This window comes from Lacerta agilis, chromosome 9 (assembly GCF_009819535.1).
Source record: "Lacerta agilis isolate rLacAgi1 chromosome 9, rLacAgi1.pri, whole genome shotgun sequence".
Taxonomy (NCBI): domain Eukaryota; kingdom Metazoa; phylum Chordata; class Lepidosauria; order Squamata; family Lacertidae; genus Lacerta; species Lacerta agilis.
In genome coordinates, this window is record NC_046320.1 from 47,481,534 (window position 1) to 47,501,684 (window position 20,151).

At 41.5% G+C, this 20,151-nt stretch overlaps 1 protein-coding gene across 1 annotated transcript in view; it reads left to right on the plus strand.

Annotated features, from left to right (window-relative positions):
- The window catches only part of SEC24D (SEC24 homolog D, COPII coat complex component), a 56,377-nt gene extending 39,334 nt beyond the window's left edge, over positions 1–17,043 (plus strand). Inside the window, 16 exon segments of the mRNA XM_033159865.1 lie at position 217; positions 619–711; positions 5,229–5,283; positions 5,286–5,364; positions 6,642–6,687; positions 6,689–6,817; positions 7,649–7,745; positions 8,707–8,822; positions 8,824–8,853; positions 10,196–10,310; positions 10,313–10,333; positions 10,947–11,065; positions 13,061–13,240; positions 14,681–14,872; positions 16,308–16,397; positions 16,594–17,043. Of these exon segments, the coding sequence (XP_033015756.1) occupies position 217; positions 619–711; positions 5,229–5,283; positions 5,286–5,364; positions 6,642–6,687; positions 6,689–6,817; positions 7,649–7,745; positions 8,707–8,822; positions 8,824–8,853; positions 10,196–10,310; positions 10,313–10,333; positions 10,947–11,065; positions 13,061–13,240; positions 14,681–14,872; positions 16,308–16,397; positions 16,594–16,734 (1,504 nt within the window). The 3' untranslated portion in view covers positions 16,735–17,043.
- Positions 17,044–20,151: the final 3,108 nt, after the last annotated feature.

A 20,151-nucleotide genomic window follows, 5' to 3' on the forward strand; every position in this document is an offset into this window, starting at 1 on the left:
ATTTATTCACAACACACTTGTATGCAATGGCGAGTGGGATTTCCAAAGTATTTTTTCCAGGATGCCGACCCGTTTGTTTCTGCTTCCTTTTGTATATATATTCCAAGTTGAAAGCTGAATGCACAGAAGTTAAATGCACTTAAGTTGCCGGCTTACTGTATACAAATAAATAATATTGACTGAGATTGCACTACTAAATATACGCTATTTATAGAGTGCATACACAAGAGCTGTACACTTATTTTGGTATATCGGTACAATCAAACAAAAGCCTGCCTTACAACATTACAAATCTGCCTTTTGATTGAGGAAGTACTGTTTTTCTGCAGTATTCAACAAATGGTTTATAATTTACTTTGAAAAATACTTTGTCGCTTTTAAAATCTTTTTACTGCATACAAAACTTCTAATGATTAGAAAGCAGTTTCTTCTGCAAAACAGGGAACTGAAACGTAGTCTTGTAGAAGCTAATATACCAGCAATATTTCTTTTTCTTTTTTTAATGCAGTTTAAATCTGTCAGCAAGGGGGCCTGGTGTCCTATATGATTTATATTCTTTGAAGATTATCCTGTCCATTCCAACCTGTTGAAACACTGGTCTTTTCCCCCCTGTCATAGCTTGCTGACCAGATTCCAGAGATGTTTACAGACACTAATGAGAGTGAGACTGTCTTTGCTCCTGTTATCCAGGCTGGCATGGAAGCGTTAAAGGTTAGAATGTTCTTTTCTGTGCAACAAAGTCTTTATTAGGACTGACTTTATAAGCCACGAAAGCTCTTCTGGAGGAAGGCTAGCCTTTCCCACAGGTCCACAGCAGGAAGCAAAAGGAAACACCAGCCAGTAGTACTTTGTAATATAACTCAGAATTCAGGCATACTGCACACAGGTGCAAAACAATAAATCCTTCAAATTATACAGATTATAAATTGAAGTCATCTACTTCATACCACCACACACTGGGATCAGCTATCAATCGTAACTTTCCAGTATATGCAAAACAAGATATGGACAATACTCTGTTGTTGTTGTTTTAAGTCATGTTTGTTAAATATATAAAATATGACTTTAAAACATAACAGTGCATGTTTCCCCTGCCCATTTACACAGGCCCTGTATGCCTGAAGGAGTGTCTCCACTCCATCGTTCAGCCCTGTACTCTGAGATCCAGCTCTAAGGGCCTTCTGGTGGTTCCCTCACTGTGAGAAGTGAGGGTACAGGGAACGGGCAGAGGGCCTTCTCGGTAGTGGCACCCACCCTGTTGAATACCCTCCCATCAGATGTCAAGGAGATAAAAACTACACAATTTTTAGAAGACATCTGAAGGCAGCCCTGTAAAGGGGAACTTTTAATGTTTTACTGTGGTTTTATGATTTTGTTGGAAGGTTCCCCAAGTGGCTGGGGTTATATTGTGTCCTACAGACTGCGGTGCTAGTCTAGAGTCCAAAACATACAAATAATCGGTGCTCAAATTACAGCGGTAGGAGAGGAAAGGAAGTGAGGTGGCACATATCACAGAATTTAGCTTTTCTTCACACAGGAGTACATCTGGAAGGCCTGTAGCTCAGTGGCTGAAAGGCTTTGGGAACGGCTCCAGGTTCAGTCCTTGATATTACCCGCTAGGACTGGGACTCTTGTCTCAAACCCTCGATAGCCACTGCCACTCAGTGTGTATTACAAACTTGATGGCACATTTGGACATCTAAGAAAGCACATGCCAGACACCAGGCAAAGTTCCTACTACTACTGCATGACAAATAAACAAAAAAGCAGACAATCCTGCCTCCAAAAAGAAGCAGTCCTCTCACCAAACCACCCTAAAAAATATATGTTAGAAAAATTCAGTCTTTAGAAAGAGGCCTTGGTAGGTTGTGGGGTATTGTGGTGCCCATGGGAACCACATTGGGGCCCAGTAAAGTTTGATGGATCAGTGGTCTGACTCAGTATTGGTTATAGGTTTGGTTCTTACCACAGTTTTAAAAATAATTGTGTGGCTTATTTGCTGAGTTGTCATGATGTAATTGTGTTTTGATGCCAGGCATTAACAATTTTGGTGTCATTCTCAGTTAGAAAAAAGTACTATAGCTGGTGCCTTGGCTCTTTTTGTATTAAATAGTGGCAGGTTTCTGGAGAGGGTGAGAAGAAAGCTGAAGCACGTTTCAGTTTTCAGGAAAATGTTTTTTTTTTAAATAAATTCATATAAATGCCAAATGGCATCTGTCATGAATGAAAGAAATAAACAAATGTGCTGGAAGCAGACACACAGGGAAATTAAAACCAAAACCCATAAAATGAATACATGACAACTTCAAAGGGGGCAATCTGAGTCCATCTGGAATATTTTTTTGTGTATATTTACCATGAAAGTGATCTCGGTGGCCATGCAGACTTCTTGTCTCTGCATTTATTTTCCTTTGTTTCTTTTCCGCATGATGCCAACTGTGAGCAAATACAGTCAAACATCTTATGCTACAGCATAAATCAAATCTTCTCAGTATTTTTTCTTTCCTTCACCATCTTCCTGGGAAAAGGAAATTGGTGATTGGGTAAACTGGGTGCTATTTGAAAACTTTAAATACACATTTATATTAGGGAGTTGGGGGGGGGCGGAATATACTAAACCTTGGGTAGGTCACTATTGGCACATAAGCAAACTGCTAAGGCTCCAGTGTGTGAATTGATGGTCAAGACCAGTATGTGTGCCAGGGTTGTGCAGTGGTTAGTGTCGGACTAGGACCCGGGCAACCAGGGTTCTAATCCCCACTTGGCCATGAAGCTCATTGCATGACATTGGACCAGTCTCTGCCTCTCAGTCTAGAATAAGAACATAAGAATAGCCTGCTGGATTAGGCCAGTGGCCCAAGTAGTCCAGCTTTCTGTTTTCACAGTGGCCAATCAGATGCCTCTGGGAAATCAGTGAGCAGGTTGTCATGGAGATGAAATGAGGAGGGGGAGAACCATGTACCTTGATCTCCTTGGAGAAATAGGTGGGATATAAATGCAACAAATAAGACATATTCTGTTTCTGGATCCTAAACTGCCCTGCATACTCCCCACCCTCACCCCCTGTAATGACTATGTTCTGTTTCTGGGTGGTACCAGAGGTGTGTTTATTCTGGGATTGATGATGCTGGTGCATGTTTGCATCAAAATACCAGCCCGCCCATCCCCTGGATGCTGCAAAAAATAGTAACAATAATAATGAGGATGATTGCAATATCTCAGTGACCAGCTTGGAAATTCAGTCCCCATCTATAATACCCCTCAAGAGATAGCTATGAGCCTTACGATCTCTGACATATAAAAGTACAATTTCCACTGTTTCTTTTCCTCCTTTCCTTGATTTATACAGTACTGGGAATACATGTGGATAACTGTTCTGAGAATTATTTGAGCAACTAGGGTCATCTTAGGCATCTCTGAAGCAATTACAAAAAATTATGGATTTGTCTCCTCAGTCTTTTGAAGATGCTCAGAGTTCTTGCTAACTGTCTCAAAGCAGTGAACAGAATATTGGCTTCAGCTGGTTTCCCATCTCTGCTCAGCTGCAAAACTTGCCAGATGAAATTATGCCTTTTATTTGATCTATATGGGACTGTCCTTGAAGATGATTCAGAAACCTTCAACTGGTCCATAATGCATCCACCAAATTTCTGGTTGGAGTTTCATTTGGAGTTCAAACATCCCCTTTTTTAAAACAGCTGCAGTGGCTATTCTGTTAGACTGGGATAGCAAACATACACATACCAGAGTCTTGTTTTGGCTTAAATACTAGCAGATTTATTGTAGCATAAATAGATGGTGATTCTGAGAGTAAAGTGTTAGAAGTAAAGTGTCCAGAAGTCTAACTCAATTCTGCCTATTCCCCATCAGCTGAGGGATTTGATGCAAAGCCATCAATCTTTGTGTTTCATCCCAGATAAGAGGGGTCCACAGCAGACATTTTCCTGCTGGAATAGCTTCAGGTTGCCTAAAAGCAAACACTCCCCCATGCCCAAGCTCTTTTTATTATGGGTAAATTGGAGGACAAAGTAAAATTTGATTGTATGTCATTGATAGGGGACTGTTTTTGATGCACCTGTGCCTTTTAGCCAAAGTAAAAGTTGAGAAAACCTCTTCTGCTGCTATGTTTCATCCATGTGTTGTGGTAAAAAGCACAAACAGTGGCAGGTCAGCATTTGCCATATTATAAGTGTTTTTGCACTGCATCTAACAGACTTCGCTGGTAACACTTATTCTAGAATGCAAGCCTTCTGGTATTTGCTTTCATCCTTAAGCCATCCTTTAAACCCTAGATTATTGAGTTTGGGGAGTGTTCCCATCGCAGGTGTCTTTTGAAGCTGATTCACTGTTTTTTTTTAGACTAGATCAACAGACAGCTTGAATAGTGCAGTACAGCAGTCCAAGAGCATCGTACAAACACATGCCCGCCTACCTCTGCCCCTGGGTCTAGTTCCTGAAGTCACTCATGTAGAAATAGCAAAACAAAAAGCTGCACAGGTTACAGTATTGTGTACTCTGCCAAGGTAGGCATGCACCAGAATGTAGCATCAGAGGAATCCATGGACCATTCCAGCCCAAGCTGTATCCTGTACTGAACCCACAACACCCTTCCCTAATTGCACTGCCAATTCTTTGGTCATGGTCTTAATATAGCAAGAGTAATATCATTCTTCCTCTTGCATTTGAGCCTCATTAGTAGGTTAGTGCTGGCACACACCTGTGCTTAGATTCTGGCATATTGTTTCCATCCCCCTAAGTATAATGTGCTTGTTTTGGTTGATCCCTAAAGGTCATTCCAAGAACTACATGTTCTGGAGTAGGGCCCAGTTTGATACGCATTGCAAAGTGGACAATTTATTGCTTTTTCTAGTGCACCGAAATGTGTTTTTAATTTGTTTTGTGCCAATTAATAATTCCTAGCATACTGTTAGCAGGAACTGCCCATAGCACTAGTTTTCTATTATTATATGTGTATATTAGCACTGAGTATATTGAGGTGTTTGTATTAGATTATTTGTGGTGTATTAAAATTCTGAAGTTCCCAGTTATTTTTTTTTCAGGGTGTCACCAAAGTTCAACTCTAAAACAAATGCACTATTTAGGTTTCCAAAGTTTCCAGAATAGTTTATGCTGCCATTTGAGACCTCTGCTAAAATTGCATGGAGATCTGGCTCAATATTTATAATGCCAGCTTGAAAAAATGTCATTTCTTGTGGTCTTTGCAACAGGCAGCAGAGTGTGCTGGAAAGCTGTTTATCTTCCATTCTTCCCTGCCGACTGCAGAGCACCAGGGAAGCTGAAAAGCAGAGATGATAGAAAATTGGTCAATACAGAAAAAGAAAAGGTATTGCCAGTGGGTTTTTTGTTTGTTTGTTTGTTTGTTGTTTTTTTGCATGCAACTTAGTACCAAAAAATATGTTACTCTCAGTGCGTAACGTGAAGCTGTATATCTGTTTTTTACTTCAATTAATTTCAGATTCAGGGAATTGTTATTGGGAATGCAGTGTTCCGGGAAAAGGGGATTTCTCTTCGTTCCTCAGCTGCTGTCAGGACTAAAATAGCTATCACCCAGAATCCACTACAAGGGTCATAAAAAAGTTCCAGTTGGTGCCCTTGGGAACCTTCTTTTTAAAACTTCTCTACCTTGCTGGGCTGGGATCTACACTGATTTTTATCTCTTTTTGCAGCTGGAGGCATGGAGAGATAACACTTTACTTGTTCTTCATTTTTTAGCATTAAGAACTTAAACCACATGCTATGCTTAATGTACAGTGTGTGAAGGTATGCGATCAGGATTGGAGGTTTACAGTATTAAGCACAGCATATAGTTGGCTCTTATGGTAAAATGATTAGTAAAGTTGTTTATGGCTTAGTAGATATTTAATACAGCACAACCATACTCTCCCACCCAGTAATTCTTTTGGTGATTCTTGTCGTTGTCTTAAGGAAATGGCATCCCCCCCCCACAAGAGTGCCTTTATACTAAAATTTTATGGCATAAGTTATGCTCGGCATTTTCCTGAGTTTGTGCTGTTAACTATTGCATTTAATGTATTGGGTTTATTTAAACTGATTCGTGTTCTATTGTTAACTCAATCCCCCGATTGTATTGTTTAAATGATTGGCTGCTAATCAAATAGTATATTTGCCAATTAATGTTAAACAACCTTTTTGCGGGAAGATAATTAGTCTTTGAAAAATGTGGTTAGCAATATGTGAAATTAAGTAAAATAAAATAAAATATGCATTTGCCCTTGTAGTTGACATGCTATGTTTAACATTAGCAGCCTCAATACCCAGTGCTATTCTAAGAAACAAAAAAGAAATGGTACCCTTTTGAAAGCTTCTTTATACACCTTGATATCAAAACTTCATCCAAACATACACTAAAATGGGCTCCTTTGATCTCTGTAACCACCATGCAAAATTAGTTACAATATCTTAAGAGGTATCCAAATGCATGGTGAACAAACAACTCTAATGAAATATATCGTACAAGTGCTATAGTAGACCTTTTAAATGTTTTTGCTGTGGTTTGCTTTACTATTTTCCTGCTAATTCATATTGAATTATGTCGCGTTGTTCTCATGAATGGTGTTTTGTTTGTTGTATTGCTCATTACTTGCCTTTAAACTCTCCAGACACTGTTTCAAACCCCAGACAAATATTTATGAGACCCTGGCCAGAAGACTGTGTTGCTAGTGGCTGCTGCGTGGATCTGTTCCTTTTCCCAAACCAGTATGTTGATGTAGCCTCCATGGGCCTTTGTAAACAATGCACACGGGAGGAACCCTGGTACAAATACAACAATTTTCAGGTAAACGTCAGAAGGTTTTCTTTCTGTCCACTTGGATTCAGGAATTTGACGTGCATAATATGCTGGTATGCCACCTGGAAAACGAAACAGTAAGGATCTAATGATGTCCTCTAATGGACCAAATGTAGATTTGGAGATAAGTCACAGCATGGCTAGATCAGAGACTTACTGTTGTATCCGGAGTTCTGTGAAAAAGCATTGCTTATTTATACAATATGAACTAGAGCAGAGCCTGATACTAAAACTCTAATCTAAAAGGGAAAGTGCAAATGCATGTTAATATTCTACCGAACTGAGTTCTCGCAAACCCCTGAATCTTTTTAATGAATATCTGCTACTCTACATCCCTGTTAAAAAATAAAGCCATTGGCCCAGCATGGAAGCAGTGAATGTGGTTAAAAAGCAAGCTCTGTCTTGATCAAGGAAAACAGTTTCTGAGAAAAAGAATTCAGATCACTAGCTTTAAAATGATGCTTGCTCCAGTTATTAATTTAGAAACAGGCATTTCGTTTGTTAAACATCCATTATTGATTCTTGGATTCATTTGAAAGATGTGTGGCTTTCGTTATTAGTATTACTTCTGAGAAGTTAACAAGCAGGTTGAGCTTTTTTTAAAAAAAAAAGTCTGCTGGAACAGTAGTGAGTCTGAGAGCCCTATGAAAGTTTTTCCACTGTACTCCTTATTAAAATGAAGTTGAATACCACTGAATTTCTTAAGAGCCTGCAATTCTGTTCAAGTCCCGGAGCAACTTTCAGCATGTTTGCTGCCATCCAGTGGCAGGTCTACAATTTGCTTAAGAGATCACTCTCTCTCTTTATGTTTTCATTTAGGTGCATTCTGACAGCCCCCAATTTCTGAATGATCTCAGGAAGAGTATAGAAAAAAGGATGGGATTTGATGCTATCATGAGGGTTCGTACTAGCACAGGTAACAATTAGAAATTACAAAGTGGCGCTGCGGTAGAAATTGCAGTGTGCTGTGCTCAGTTCAGTTCTCCAATCCCTTCAACAGTTAGCATTTTGTAGTCATTAAGCACACTCATTCCTCAGTCAGCGTGTTTTTGGGGTTCCCTCTACATTCCTCCCACTTTTTTGTACCTTGGGGTTTCCTTAAGGTTTCTGATAGGTCCCTGATGCTGATGGTGTTTGACTGCATAATCACTGCCTGAACCAGAGATAGAGAGGGAAGGTTTTTTCTGGCCCAACTACTATTCGGCTTTCATAGTTGCAATTCTCCACACTTAGTGGAACAGTCTTAGTGTAGCATTGGGAATCCAGCAAAAGCAGAGGAACAGGGTTAGGTCATATGTAAACATGTGAACAAGCCATGCATACTTTCCAAATGAGAAACTGCCAGTGTCCCAGGATTTAATAAGTCTTTGAATCCATAGTTCAGAATACATTAGCAACTGCTGGCAGCTCCCCAAATCTTGGACTCATGGATAATCTGGACTGATGTATGGTTGGCCCCCATTCATCTCTAGCAATAGTGTATTTCTGAAGGTCAATTAACACATTGCTTCTTGAGTTGAAAATACCATCACACAGTGATTTAATCTTTGGTCAGATTCATTTTAACTTTTTGTATGAATGTTCCGCAGCATAGTGTCATGGCATTCATTGCGTAAGGGCAAAGGTTTGAGAAGTAACATAATAAATACCAACTGTTGCCACACACAGCAATTTTCAAGTGAAACGTTAGCCATGTGAGACTGACAAGATAACAGAAATCTGTGGTTGTCCTTCCACATCAAGTAACTGTCACATCAGGTCTGAGGATGGAAGGAGGGCAGAGGAGGAATGCCACCTCTGACAGTCTTTCAGCTGTGGTGCTGATGCTGCTGATAGCTGGCAGTCCATACATGAGATTATTTTGCAATCTGCTCTAGGTTTCAGGGCTACAGACTTTTTGGGAGCTGTTTACATGAACAACACCACGGATGTCGAAATGGCAGCAGTAGATTGCGACAAAGCAGTGACAGTGGAGTTCAAGCATGATGACAAGTGTGAATGAAGACAGTGGAGCTCTAATCCAGGTAACAAGCTATATAGTGTGCTTGATCTGTTCAGGGTCTCTCTCTGTGATTGATAAATGTGTACAGCATTCCAGACATTTCCCCCTAAAGTAAGTCTTGTGTTATAAGAGTTTTCCAGCATTCCAGACACTGATATTTTTCCACTAGGGAATAAGATTCTTTTGCCATGGTACTGCAATGTGGAATGGGAAGGCACCACCTTGTCCTTTGTCTCAAGCAGGCAAAATGGGCCCTTTCCTTCTCTCCATCATCTGAGCTAGCAACTATCCCGAGGGCACTAAATAAAAGGAAATATCCACAAAGTTGAAGTAGCACTGTAAGGAAACCTTGCTCTCTAGTGAGAAATAGGTTTGAATCTGGATGGAAGCTCCTTTCAGCATAAGCATAAACATTACACAGATTTATCTTTCTGTTCATGTGAGGGTCGATTTATTCCAAGGATGGTTTCTACACAATAAGAAAGACAATGCTGGAAGGAGGAAAGCAGGGCAGTTGGGTCACTTGTCACTAGCAACATCAAGCATCCAATGGTTGTCCATGACACCTGCAAAGCCACATTCTACATTCCATCTTGGACTTACACATTGGCAATGGGATAGTGACCCTCCAATACACTTGAGGCAGCTGGCTAGCTTTAGGTGTACAAGGGAAACAGAGGACTGCTGAATATTCCCCCTGTACCTGCCACCTGAAGTAGCCGCCTCACTATGCCTAACGGTAGGGCCAGCCCTGAAGTCACTCTCCCTTACTGATCATATTGCTGTGCTCCTCTCACAGCAGGACGAGAGGACAGAATTGCAAGGAGACGTGTGGATTGTTATTAGAACAGAATGGATGCAAATCTACTGCAATGAAACCACAGCAGTTTTGCTTCCCAGTGTCCTATTGGAGAAATTGAAAAGCTGAGTATTTCCCACTGGCTTTTCTGCCTCAAAAGAGTTGATGCAGCAATTCTTTTAAAACCTAGACATGCTATAAACTTCCACATGAAGTGAAGACTTTTTATTTTGTCACGACTGCTTCCTCTCTTTCTTTTGGTGCAGGTAGCAAATCTAATTCTGAAAATGACCCAAACCCTTTACTTTTAGTACAGTTAGTCATCCATCTTGAAATATAGTCCATGAGTCAGCCACAAATCCTTGCTGTAAATGTGATACAATAAAATATAATGAGCCTTGGCAAGGATGAAGTCATTCCTTAGGAAAACACATCTCTGCCTTAAGCCCTTATATATCATAGTTGTGACCGGCCCTGGGACCTTGTAATAAATATATTAAAACTGATAGTAAGAGATGAAATTACGGTTTCTGAAAAGTGAATTTCATTTTTATGTTAATTGCAGTGTGCAGTTCTCTACACATCGATGAGTGGTCAAAGACGACTGCGTGTACATAATATTGGCCTTAACTGTAGCTCCCAGTTAGCTGAGGTCTACAAGAGCTGTGAGACCGATGCGCTTATAATTTCTTTGTTAAAACAGGTAAGCTTTGGATGTATGCTTTGGAAAGGGGAATTTGAGGGTGGCTGTGGAGCCTAACTTCTTGAGTAATGCCAAGTATTATAAATCAGAGATGGCACGTCAGAGACACATTAACTTATTGGATGCATGAATAAAATGTCCTAGGTGTTGCATGTAGCTGGTCATCCTCCTAAGTCAACTTCTTATGTATTTGCTAGGTTCTTATGCAAATCACAATCTCATAGTTTAATTCCACAAATTGTAAGTAACACAGAATAATGGCATATTTATGTCACATCCCAGGGGCACGCTGAGGATAAATAAGCCATGTTGTGTCTTGGATATAGGATAGAAACCCATTCTGAGTACTGTTTTCACTTGCATATGATTCACATTTTAAACCAAGAAGATATCTCTCTGGGCAGGTGCAATTTATTGGACTTGGATCTGCTTTAAAAAGGTCTGAAATGTGTTTTTAAGAAGTTGATCAAATAAAACTCTGGTTAGTAGTTGACTTCTTCTTAATTCAGTAAATAAAATAAAAGGATGTTGCTTTACTCAGCCGTCTGTGAGAAGGTGAATGGAGGAGTGAAAGAAACAACTTGAGTTTCATCTCACTTTCATACCATTATAGCTTACAAAGCCATTATCAGCCAGCCATTGAAGACTGTCCGTGAGATCCTGGTGAACCAGACAGCTCGCATGTTGGCATGCTACAGAAAGAACTGTGCTAGCCCATCTGCAGTGAGCCAGGTATTTTATATTTTCATCTCCAAATGTTTGAGTTTTGTGTAATGTTGCCTGTTGGGGTTTAGCTCTGAAATCCCAGTTTTGAACATGGGAGTTTGACAGAAGCTGGCCCTCCCATGATTTTTAAGATGCAGTTTTGACTTCCACCACGTCATCTAACAAGTCTTCCCATTGCAGCCTAGATTGTAAGGCCAATAGATGGCAACTCCCCCCCCCCCAAAAAAAATTCCCATGCCAGTGTAAATGCCAGCACTGGTCCTTCATATGTAAGGGTGGAACCCTTTCTCACTCGGTTACTTATTTTAGCACTTGGGGTTAAGCATGACGTAATGAAGAATGCAAAAATATCACTTTGCTCATTGCCTAATTAATCAGTAAGAGAAACATTGTACATTTTTCACCAGTTACATCATCACCTTAAAACCATGGGAGGTAATCACCACCTGCTATCTTGGCATAAAAACACCAAAGCAAAACTTTGACAAAATTAATTGCTTCTTGTGGTCTTTTTCAGCCAAAGATATTTCCAGCTTTAATTATTATTTTCATGACCAGTGTTGCCCCCAGGTTGCTCTAGGGTCTAGGCAAATCTTTATTTTTGTGCTATGTGTATCCGCTGTATAAGGGCAAGGTATGTGGTGAATTTTGGTGCAGTTTCCACTGGATATTGTGTCACATCACAAACTGCTTTCTAGCTTAATCATCTTATTGGCATCTACTTACTTTATATGTTTACCACAAGATCAGCCCTTACATCACCTAGAATGTGGACAGTCAAAGGCAATTTTCAGCTACAGGCAACCCCTGATTTGTGCAGGGGTTGCATTCTGGGTCATCATGTGTGGCAGCAGAGTGCACACAAGTCTGCTCCGCACGATTATACCCTGGGTTGCCGCGATGCACACACGCGCAGTTGTGCACCTAGCGAATGCATGTAAACAGTGGCGTAGCTAGCTGCTCGGGTGCCTGGGGTGGCACACCCTGAACCCAGGAGAAGGGCAAGCTGCCCATGGGGTGGGGTGAGCCGGGGCAGGACTTGCTGTAGGGCTTCCAAGAAGTCTGCCCGCAGCTTCCCCATTAGCTGTAGGGTGAAAGAACAAAGAGTAAAGGTGCTCCCAATTAAGGTTCACACCCACTCCCCCACTCCCGAGTCACCCTCGTCACTTCGTCGTCTTGCAACCCGATCATCTCGCAACCACTTCGCTTTCTGTGCTGCCACCTTATCTGCACGTCATGACTTTGGGCTGGGCGGATGTAGGCTTTCCAGTGAGAGAGAGTCTGTTAACTCTTTCTCTTCAAGTTCTTCATCTCCTAGCTGTTCACCACCCAGTTTCTTCCCAACTTTTGTCTTCTGAAATATGTCCCTCTGCAAACCACTGTTCCAAATCTATACTGTCCCACTGCACCTGGGAAGATTCAGGATCCTGACCAGGAGCAAAGACAGAGGGAGGCTCCCACCATTCCTCATCTGTGCAGCCCTCCTCAGCACGGTCCCTGAGACGCTGCCATTTCGGGCAGCGCAGAGCCTGCAGGTGTCCGAGCCACTGCGTCACTCCCGGGAGAGATGTGTGGCTTGGGCGCACTGCAAGCCCCATGGTAAGCGCTGCTTCCCACTCACGGAAGAGGGGGCGGGGGGACCGTACCGCCCCCAGCACCATGATCCCGGTGGGGTGCCTCCCACTGGGCCACACCACGCCTGCAGGCGATGTGCCTTGCCCCTGGGACACACACCAGTCACGCCCCCGCCTGTTCTCTGCCCCCAGTGCTGGAGCATGTAGCTCCGCCACTGGCCACTCCCACCCGTGTGGCGCCCCATCCCCCCATGTAATCAGTCATTGCTTGTATGTGAAAATAGTGGCTGAACAAACAATTAACGTCAGCCTTTGGTTTGTTTCCTTTGGCTTATGTCTGGTGAATACTCATTTAAAAATCAAACATTTGATGCCGAATAAACAAATGGTGCAGTAGTTTGCCTTTACATACTTTCTTGTCTTCCAGCTTATCCTTCCGGATGCAATGAAGGTGCTCCCAGTCTACATGAACTGTCTCCTGAAAAGCTGTGTGCTGATAGGCAAACCCGAGATTCCCACGGATGAAAGAACTTTTCACAGACAACTGGTCATGTCAATGGACGTCGCTGGCACCCAACTTCTATTCTACCCACAGCTTCTGCCAATTGTAAGTTGTTGAGAGAGGAGCGGTACAACAGCAGGTATCAGGGCTGGCGCCATCACCGACATCCTCCGGGAAGTGCTAGGGTGCTGGGAAAGCCTTACTCCATCACCTGACTGCTGATTTTGCAAACATTTGGTTGGGAGCTGCCCAGAGTGTCTGGGGGAACCCAGCCAGATGTGTGGGGTATAAATAATAAATTATTATTATTATTATTATTATACCAGACAGTGACCACCACCTTGAAGCCACCCAGATGAACAGAGCTCCATGCTCACACACCAAAACGGACAGAATTTTATACACCATCCCAAATAAGGCTGGTAACTCAGAGCAGGCATACAGGCCCGGGCCTCTGCTGGGTGGATGGACCACCTGCCCGTTTGCCCACAGCAGCAGCCCAGTAGCAGAGCTGAGCCAACAGCTAGGCATATCCCACTGGACTTGAGTTGCCATCACCACCATTTTAGCTACACCACTGGTAGGGCCAGTGTAAGACATTGGTGGTGGTGAGTGCATGTGCACAGACTTGGACACTGTACCCCAAACCACTTTCTGGCAGCCTCCCCCAACACACACAACCCCTCAGCCACCTCTGAGGGCAGATGAGTGGCCCACAGCAGTTGCAGGAAGCAGCCTGGCAACAGCAGATGCTGGAGATGGGCACTGAGGGCAGTTTACTCAGACCCACGCAAAAGGAGGAGTTGCTCTTGGTAGGTGCGTTTTCATACATTAGTCAAATAGGAAACATTTTTGTGCCCCTTAATGTCCATCTTCGAGCCCATTATTCTACCTGCCTATTTCTGAACTTGCAATAACTTTGTACAGTTCTCGTGATGCCAGAATAGTAATACCACCATCCACTGTTGTGGCAATGTGACAAACCCAGGTCATTCCTCAACCCGGGAACATGGGACACTGCCTTGCACCAAGTGGACTATGGAGCTATCAAGCTCAGTATTGTCTGCAATGACTGGCAGGGACTTCCAGAGCTTTAGATGGGTCTTCTTCAACTCTATCCAGAGATGCTGCAGATTGAATCTGGGATCATCTGCATGGAAAAGATTTCCCTGTCCTTCCCAACTGGTTACAGAACCACTTGCAAGGCTGCAATACTGCAACACTGGGATGTTCTGCAGCCACTTCTTTTGCAATCCACTTTTTTGCTTATATAGTCAGGAAATGACCCCATAATAAAAGGATTGAATTTAGTCTATCCAGTGTTACTGGGGGCAGTGGAAGATGTCAGTTCAACAGCCTGCAGTTGGTGTGGCAGATGGAAAATAAAATTTAGTTGTTGTTTTTTTTGAAAGGTGCATGATAAGCAACCAGAACAGCTTTCTACCATTTTATTCATCTAGCAACAATATTTGCGCTATTTACTTGCAGTGAACATACTATAAAGAAAAGGACTATGTGCTAAACAATCTAACCTTATCATTACAGCACTCTATGGATGTAAAAAGCAACGTGTTCCCCTCTGCTGTTCGCTGCTCCGAAGAACGTCTGTCTGAAGGAGGACTATTCTTACTGGCAAATGGGGTACACATGTTCTTGTGGCTGGGAGTCAGTGCCCCACCAGAGCTTATCCAGGGGATATTTAATGTGCCCTCCTTTGCACATGTCAGCACAGAGGCTGTGAGTACACAGGGTGGTGTAAGATGTGTGGGGGGTGGGGGTGGGTGTTGCGACGTTGCGCGCGTGCCTTGAAATGCAATCTCCAGCTTTAACTTCTGTTTAATGATAAAATGTCTACTGGCAAGTACAACTTTAAGATCATCACACACACACACCCTACTAGTCAAGGGGGTTGAAAGTACAAACACTCTGCCAGTTCACAAGCAGGCAGTGGTAAAAACCAGGGGTGGGTTTCTGCAGCTGAGGGCTATTCTAGGAGAAAGGAAAATACTAAGTTTCTCAATACAAATATTAACTCCCCTCCTCATCTGCTCAGCATAATGGCTACCCAGCTGTTGTTCTCTGGCTGCATTAGAACCGCACCCCAGCAGAGAGTAACATGTGGGTTGGCGTTCTTTAATTAAAGAGAAGCCAACCCTTTACAGTTTAAAGAGCTGTAGTATAAACTGGATGTGCACCCAGTTTTTCTTTCTGTCCTACCCCCCAACCCATTCATAGGGCTTGAAATGCCCCCCAATATATTTTTTTTAAACCAGCAATTCTGCACACCTCCAGAGACTGTTATTATTATCATTCATTCTGTTGGGAGCCGCCCAGAGTGGCTAGGGAAACCAAACCAGATGGGTGGGAATGAAGGAAGGAATGAATGAATGAAGGAATGAAATAAACATTATTGAAATCCTCTTTAAAACTCTAGTAATTTCTGTGACTTGGGAAAGGAAGTAAGTTAACATAACATGGGAAGCAGAAAGGAAACACGCAAGATGCTAAATGCAATTGAAAAGCAAAATGTCATTATAGAAGAAAATCAGAATTCGCATGGTGTTAAGTTGCAGCGGTAGCCCCAACTTATGGGAATTGTTGTGGTGCACGTGCTTAACTGGGTTTTCATGTTACAGAGAGCTAGGTTGCAGCTGTTGGCATAGCAGCCTATATCATATTTCTTTCTCTTTTGTAATATCTAAGTTGCAACTTAATATGGGTGGTTAAGACAGTAAGAGAATGGATTTAAGACTTTATTCCTTCTATGGTCCCAGTCTGGACAACACGCACCCACCCACCCACTGCTATTTGCCCCAGAAGAAAGTTGCCATTGACACCAATACTAGCCACATACAAGATCTGGATTGGGAATATGGGTGGGGGCAAATGTTTTAATCCCCTACCACCCCAGAATCTGGAACAGAAAGTGAGGCTGCCCAAAGGAAGGCCTAATCAGGGCTTACTGCAAGAAATACAATGTCCAAACCCATGAACAATTATAATCAATATAAATCCACCGTTGCAAATACTAATAGTAATCCAGATTAAAATCCAATGCAATTTAGTCACACTCTAGAAACCTCCCATCTCCCACAATACGTAAACAAGCCTGTCTTTTGACCTAAATCAATTCTTTTATGCGTAAATTTTCTGTGTGTTTTTTATCATGCAGACACTTCTTCCTGAAGTAGACAATCCCTACTCTAAGAAACTGAGATCAATGATTGATCATCTGCAGAGCAAAACACCTTATTCCATGAAGGTAACAGATTAAATTTCCCTTGTAATGCTATTTTTAAAATGCTTGCTGAACTGTGCAGTTTTTACATGGGGATAGCAAACAGAACTTCTTTCAAACCTTTTCTGCCTTGTGTTCAGTGAAGTTTGTTGAAAGGTACAAGAGGCTCAAGGCGGTATTTTTGAATTTTTGACACCTGGATTACAATTTTTCTTTTCAGATCCTGATTGTGAAGCAAAGGGAGCAAGCAGAAATGGCTTTCAAACAATTCCTGGTTGAAGACAAGAGTATTTATGGAGGACCTTCTTACGTGGATTTCTTGTGTTGTGTTCATAAAGAGATTTGTCAGCTGCTCAACTAACAGATGCTAGAATATTAATTCTCTTTGCATTTTGTCAAAAGGGACTATTCTTAAGTGACCAACCACCAGAAGGTGCTTTTTAATGCTACCTTTTTGTACAGTTTCTAATTTCATACACTAGTGCCCCTTTTCATAATAATGTAGCATAGGCAAGTCTGCGCTCAGGTATAACTCCTATGGGAGAGCATTTATTGTTCTTTAAAAGGAAAAATATTTCTTATGGCAAGATCTGGAATCCTGGAATCTTTCAATGCTTAAAAAGCGTTGTGGTTTTCATTTCATAAACTTTCAATAAATTGCAAAGCATTATGAAGTTGTTAACTTTGATTTTTAGTGCTCATGAACTGATCGTTTTGTTCTCAGCCCTGTTATGTTTTGGTCTATTTACAGTTTCTTGAGTTGATATACATTTAAGTAACTGTTATTTTCACTTTGTGTGCTGTGATGCACCATGGTAACCAAAATATCAAGGAGCTGGAGCACTTTCCTTAGGATGAAAGTCTTAAAAACAGGGGTAACAGACACAGGTGTCTTCCAGACATTGACAAATTCCCATCCCTGACCATTGGCCATGTTGGCTGAGACTGATGGGAGTTCTAGGCCAACATCTGGAGACCATACTGCCTGCTCTTGTTGCTTAAAGCATTTGTGGTGGATAAAACAGAGAAAGTGGGCAAAAGCTTTTCTCCCTCTTGTAACATCAGAACTTTTAGTAACTCGATGAATGGCTGCTGTAACTAGGTAGGTCTTTTAGTCTGAGCCAGCAGGGTGCTGCTTATGCACTAAAACAGTGGTTCCCGATTAGCTAAGTATTGCAGTCCTCTTGGTTTTTCCAAAGCCAAGCTATGGACCTCCTACTTTTTGGGAAATATTGATGTATCTGGAGTTTTTGCTTTGTGAATGGTGCCACCATACCCTCCCAACATGTTCCAGTGCAAAACCGGGATGCCATATTCCGTGCTGCACTCCCACGGGAATCACATGACCCACACGAGAGCACAGCGCCCAAAATGAGTGGTTTTGGGTGCCGCAGTCTCATGTGTTTTGGGGCAAAAGCACAGCCCCCAAAAGCAGGCTGTCCCAAACAATTGACGGGTATCTGCCATGGACTCACGGGGTGGGTTATGTGGAACCCCAATTGGGAACCACTACATCAAACTGTTAGTTTGTTAAACAAGCTAGGACACTTTTTCTTAACAGCCTGATATGTTTTCCATCATCATCTCGGTCTATCCTGGGTTCTGTTGCATTGAAACACAAACAGTATTTCATAGTCTTTTATTACAAGATGCCACTATCGCTATACTACACAGTTCTTGCAAAAGGACCCTACCTGACCAGACTTAAGTGTCCATGATGTAGTCCACTTTCATGTTTCCATAAGTGCCTCTAGGAAGTGCATAAAGGACATTAAGCCATCTCCTGATATTCATCCCAAACTTCTGGTGTTTGAAAGTATATTGTCTCTGATTATGAGTTTTTGTTCAGCTGTTGATGGATGTATATGAATGTCTGATTCTTTTTAAAAGGCATCTAAATTTGTAGAACATCATATTCTTCAGAAGCTGGAAATTACTACCATGAGAAATAAACTATTACTTTAGTCCTACAGTAGCTTTTATCTTTACTTAACTAAGACAATTTTAAAATCTGAATAGTGTTAACTGCTGTAGAATCATGGCAGTAAACATATTTTACACCCCCAATTTTCTTGGAGTTGGTATTATACAGGATGCAATCAATCTCACCCAGTGGCGCCTTCCCTCATGTAGGATGTGAAAATACTCTGGTGTTTAAAAAAAAATCATAGGTTGCACAATAAACGGCCTTTAGAATTTCGTTCCCGTTCCACTAGGTGGCAACTCTACCTAATCAAATCAAAAAGGTTAACCCGAGGCACACGTGTCTTGGATACTGCATAAGCAGTTTCACAGCTGAGTTCTCATTTACAGACTTGCATAAAATCACAGTTCTCTGGAAAAATGTCAACTGTCCATCTTTGTAAGATGTTAGTGAACTTTTCATGTCATACAGCTATTGATGGATTATATGGCGCCGTTGTTCAGTTCCTCAGCTCCCAACTCTTCTGCTGTTGATCTCTGAATAGTTACTCACGTGGCTAAACTGATGTGGGTGCTCAGCTAATAGAACATGTGTAAGATTGTGTGACTAGATTTCAGAAGGGCTTTTTTTTTAAAGGATGCTTTGCGAGTATCAAAAAGTTGTGCACTGGATTAAGTAAGTAAGGTCGTCACTGTTTACCTACAATACTAAATTATTAGTTGGAAACAAAATAGGGCCAAAAAGTTAAGGTAGTGGTTTCCTAAATTATATCCTAGATATGAATAAGTATAACTGCCAACTTAAAATACAAAATCCAGCTCAAGAAGGGCCCATGCTCAGTGGCTGTTTAAAAATACTCTGATCTAGCTCAGTTGGTCAGAATGTGGTGCGAATAACTCCAAGGTTGCAGATTCAATCCCTATTTGGAACAGCTGCATATTCCTGCATTTTATTTATTTATTGAATCTATATATGCATTGCAGGGGTTTGGACTAGATGATCCTCAGGATCCCTTCCAACATTAAAATTCTATGATTCTAAGTAGAGTGTAGAAAGGCTCTATTTTGTGTAAAGAGAGTCCAACACCCACCTTTATATAAAATTGATACTGACTCATGCCGTTGCCTAGTCACACAGAGTAGGACCTCAAGAGTAATTTTATACAGCATATACTTAAAATTTTAGCAGCACGTTTTCCCCCACATACAGTTTGATTCAAGCTGCTTGAACCTGAATTAAGCCTAATAATATTTGGTGTACCTATGAGCTAGTACAGTAAAGCTAGGGTTTAAACCTGCAAAGCTGAACGTGAAAACTGACAAGAACCCGCTTATGAAAATAAATATATAAAATAAAGGCAAGCATCCAATAAAATAATTATACATTTATCAAAAATAGTAAAATACATTCCATCACTTAAAAAGACATTTAAAACCTGGCTTTCAGGAACCAAAGTACAAGAAAATTTTGAGTCCTTACAACTTCTAGTCTGGAGGATTCCTGACAAGATGAGCTGAAATTTCATCAGATTTCATTATACACAACCAATCCATAACATCAGTTTTTTTAAAAAAAAAAATACACAAAATTCAAATGACCGTGGGGGAAGGGGGAGAACAGCCTGTAGACCCACTCTGCTGTTTATGTGGATCAAAGCACCTGGCTGCAATAAAAGAGCAAATGAGTTCATATTTACAAGCATTATTCTAGAAGTAATTTCCTATCATTTTGGTATTATACATACTTACAGCACAATCCAGCCTGGCACCTTCTGAAATCCCAACAGCTTCAACAGGAAATTCAGCATACCTGAATTTCTTCCACTAAATTGCTTCAGTTTAGTTGAACCATAAG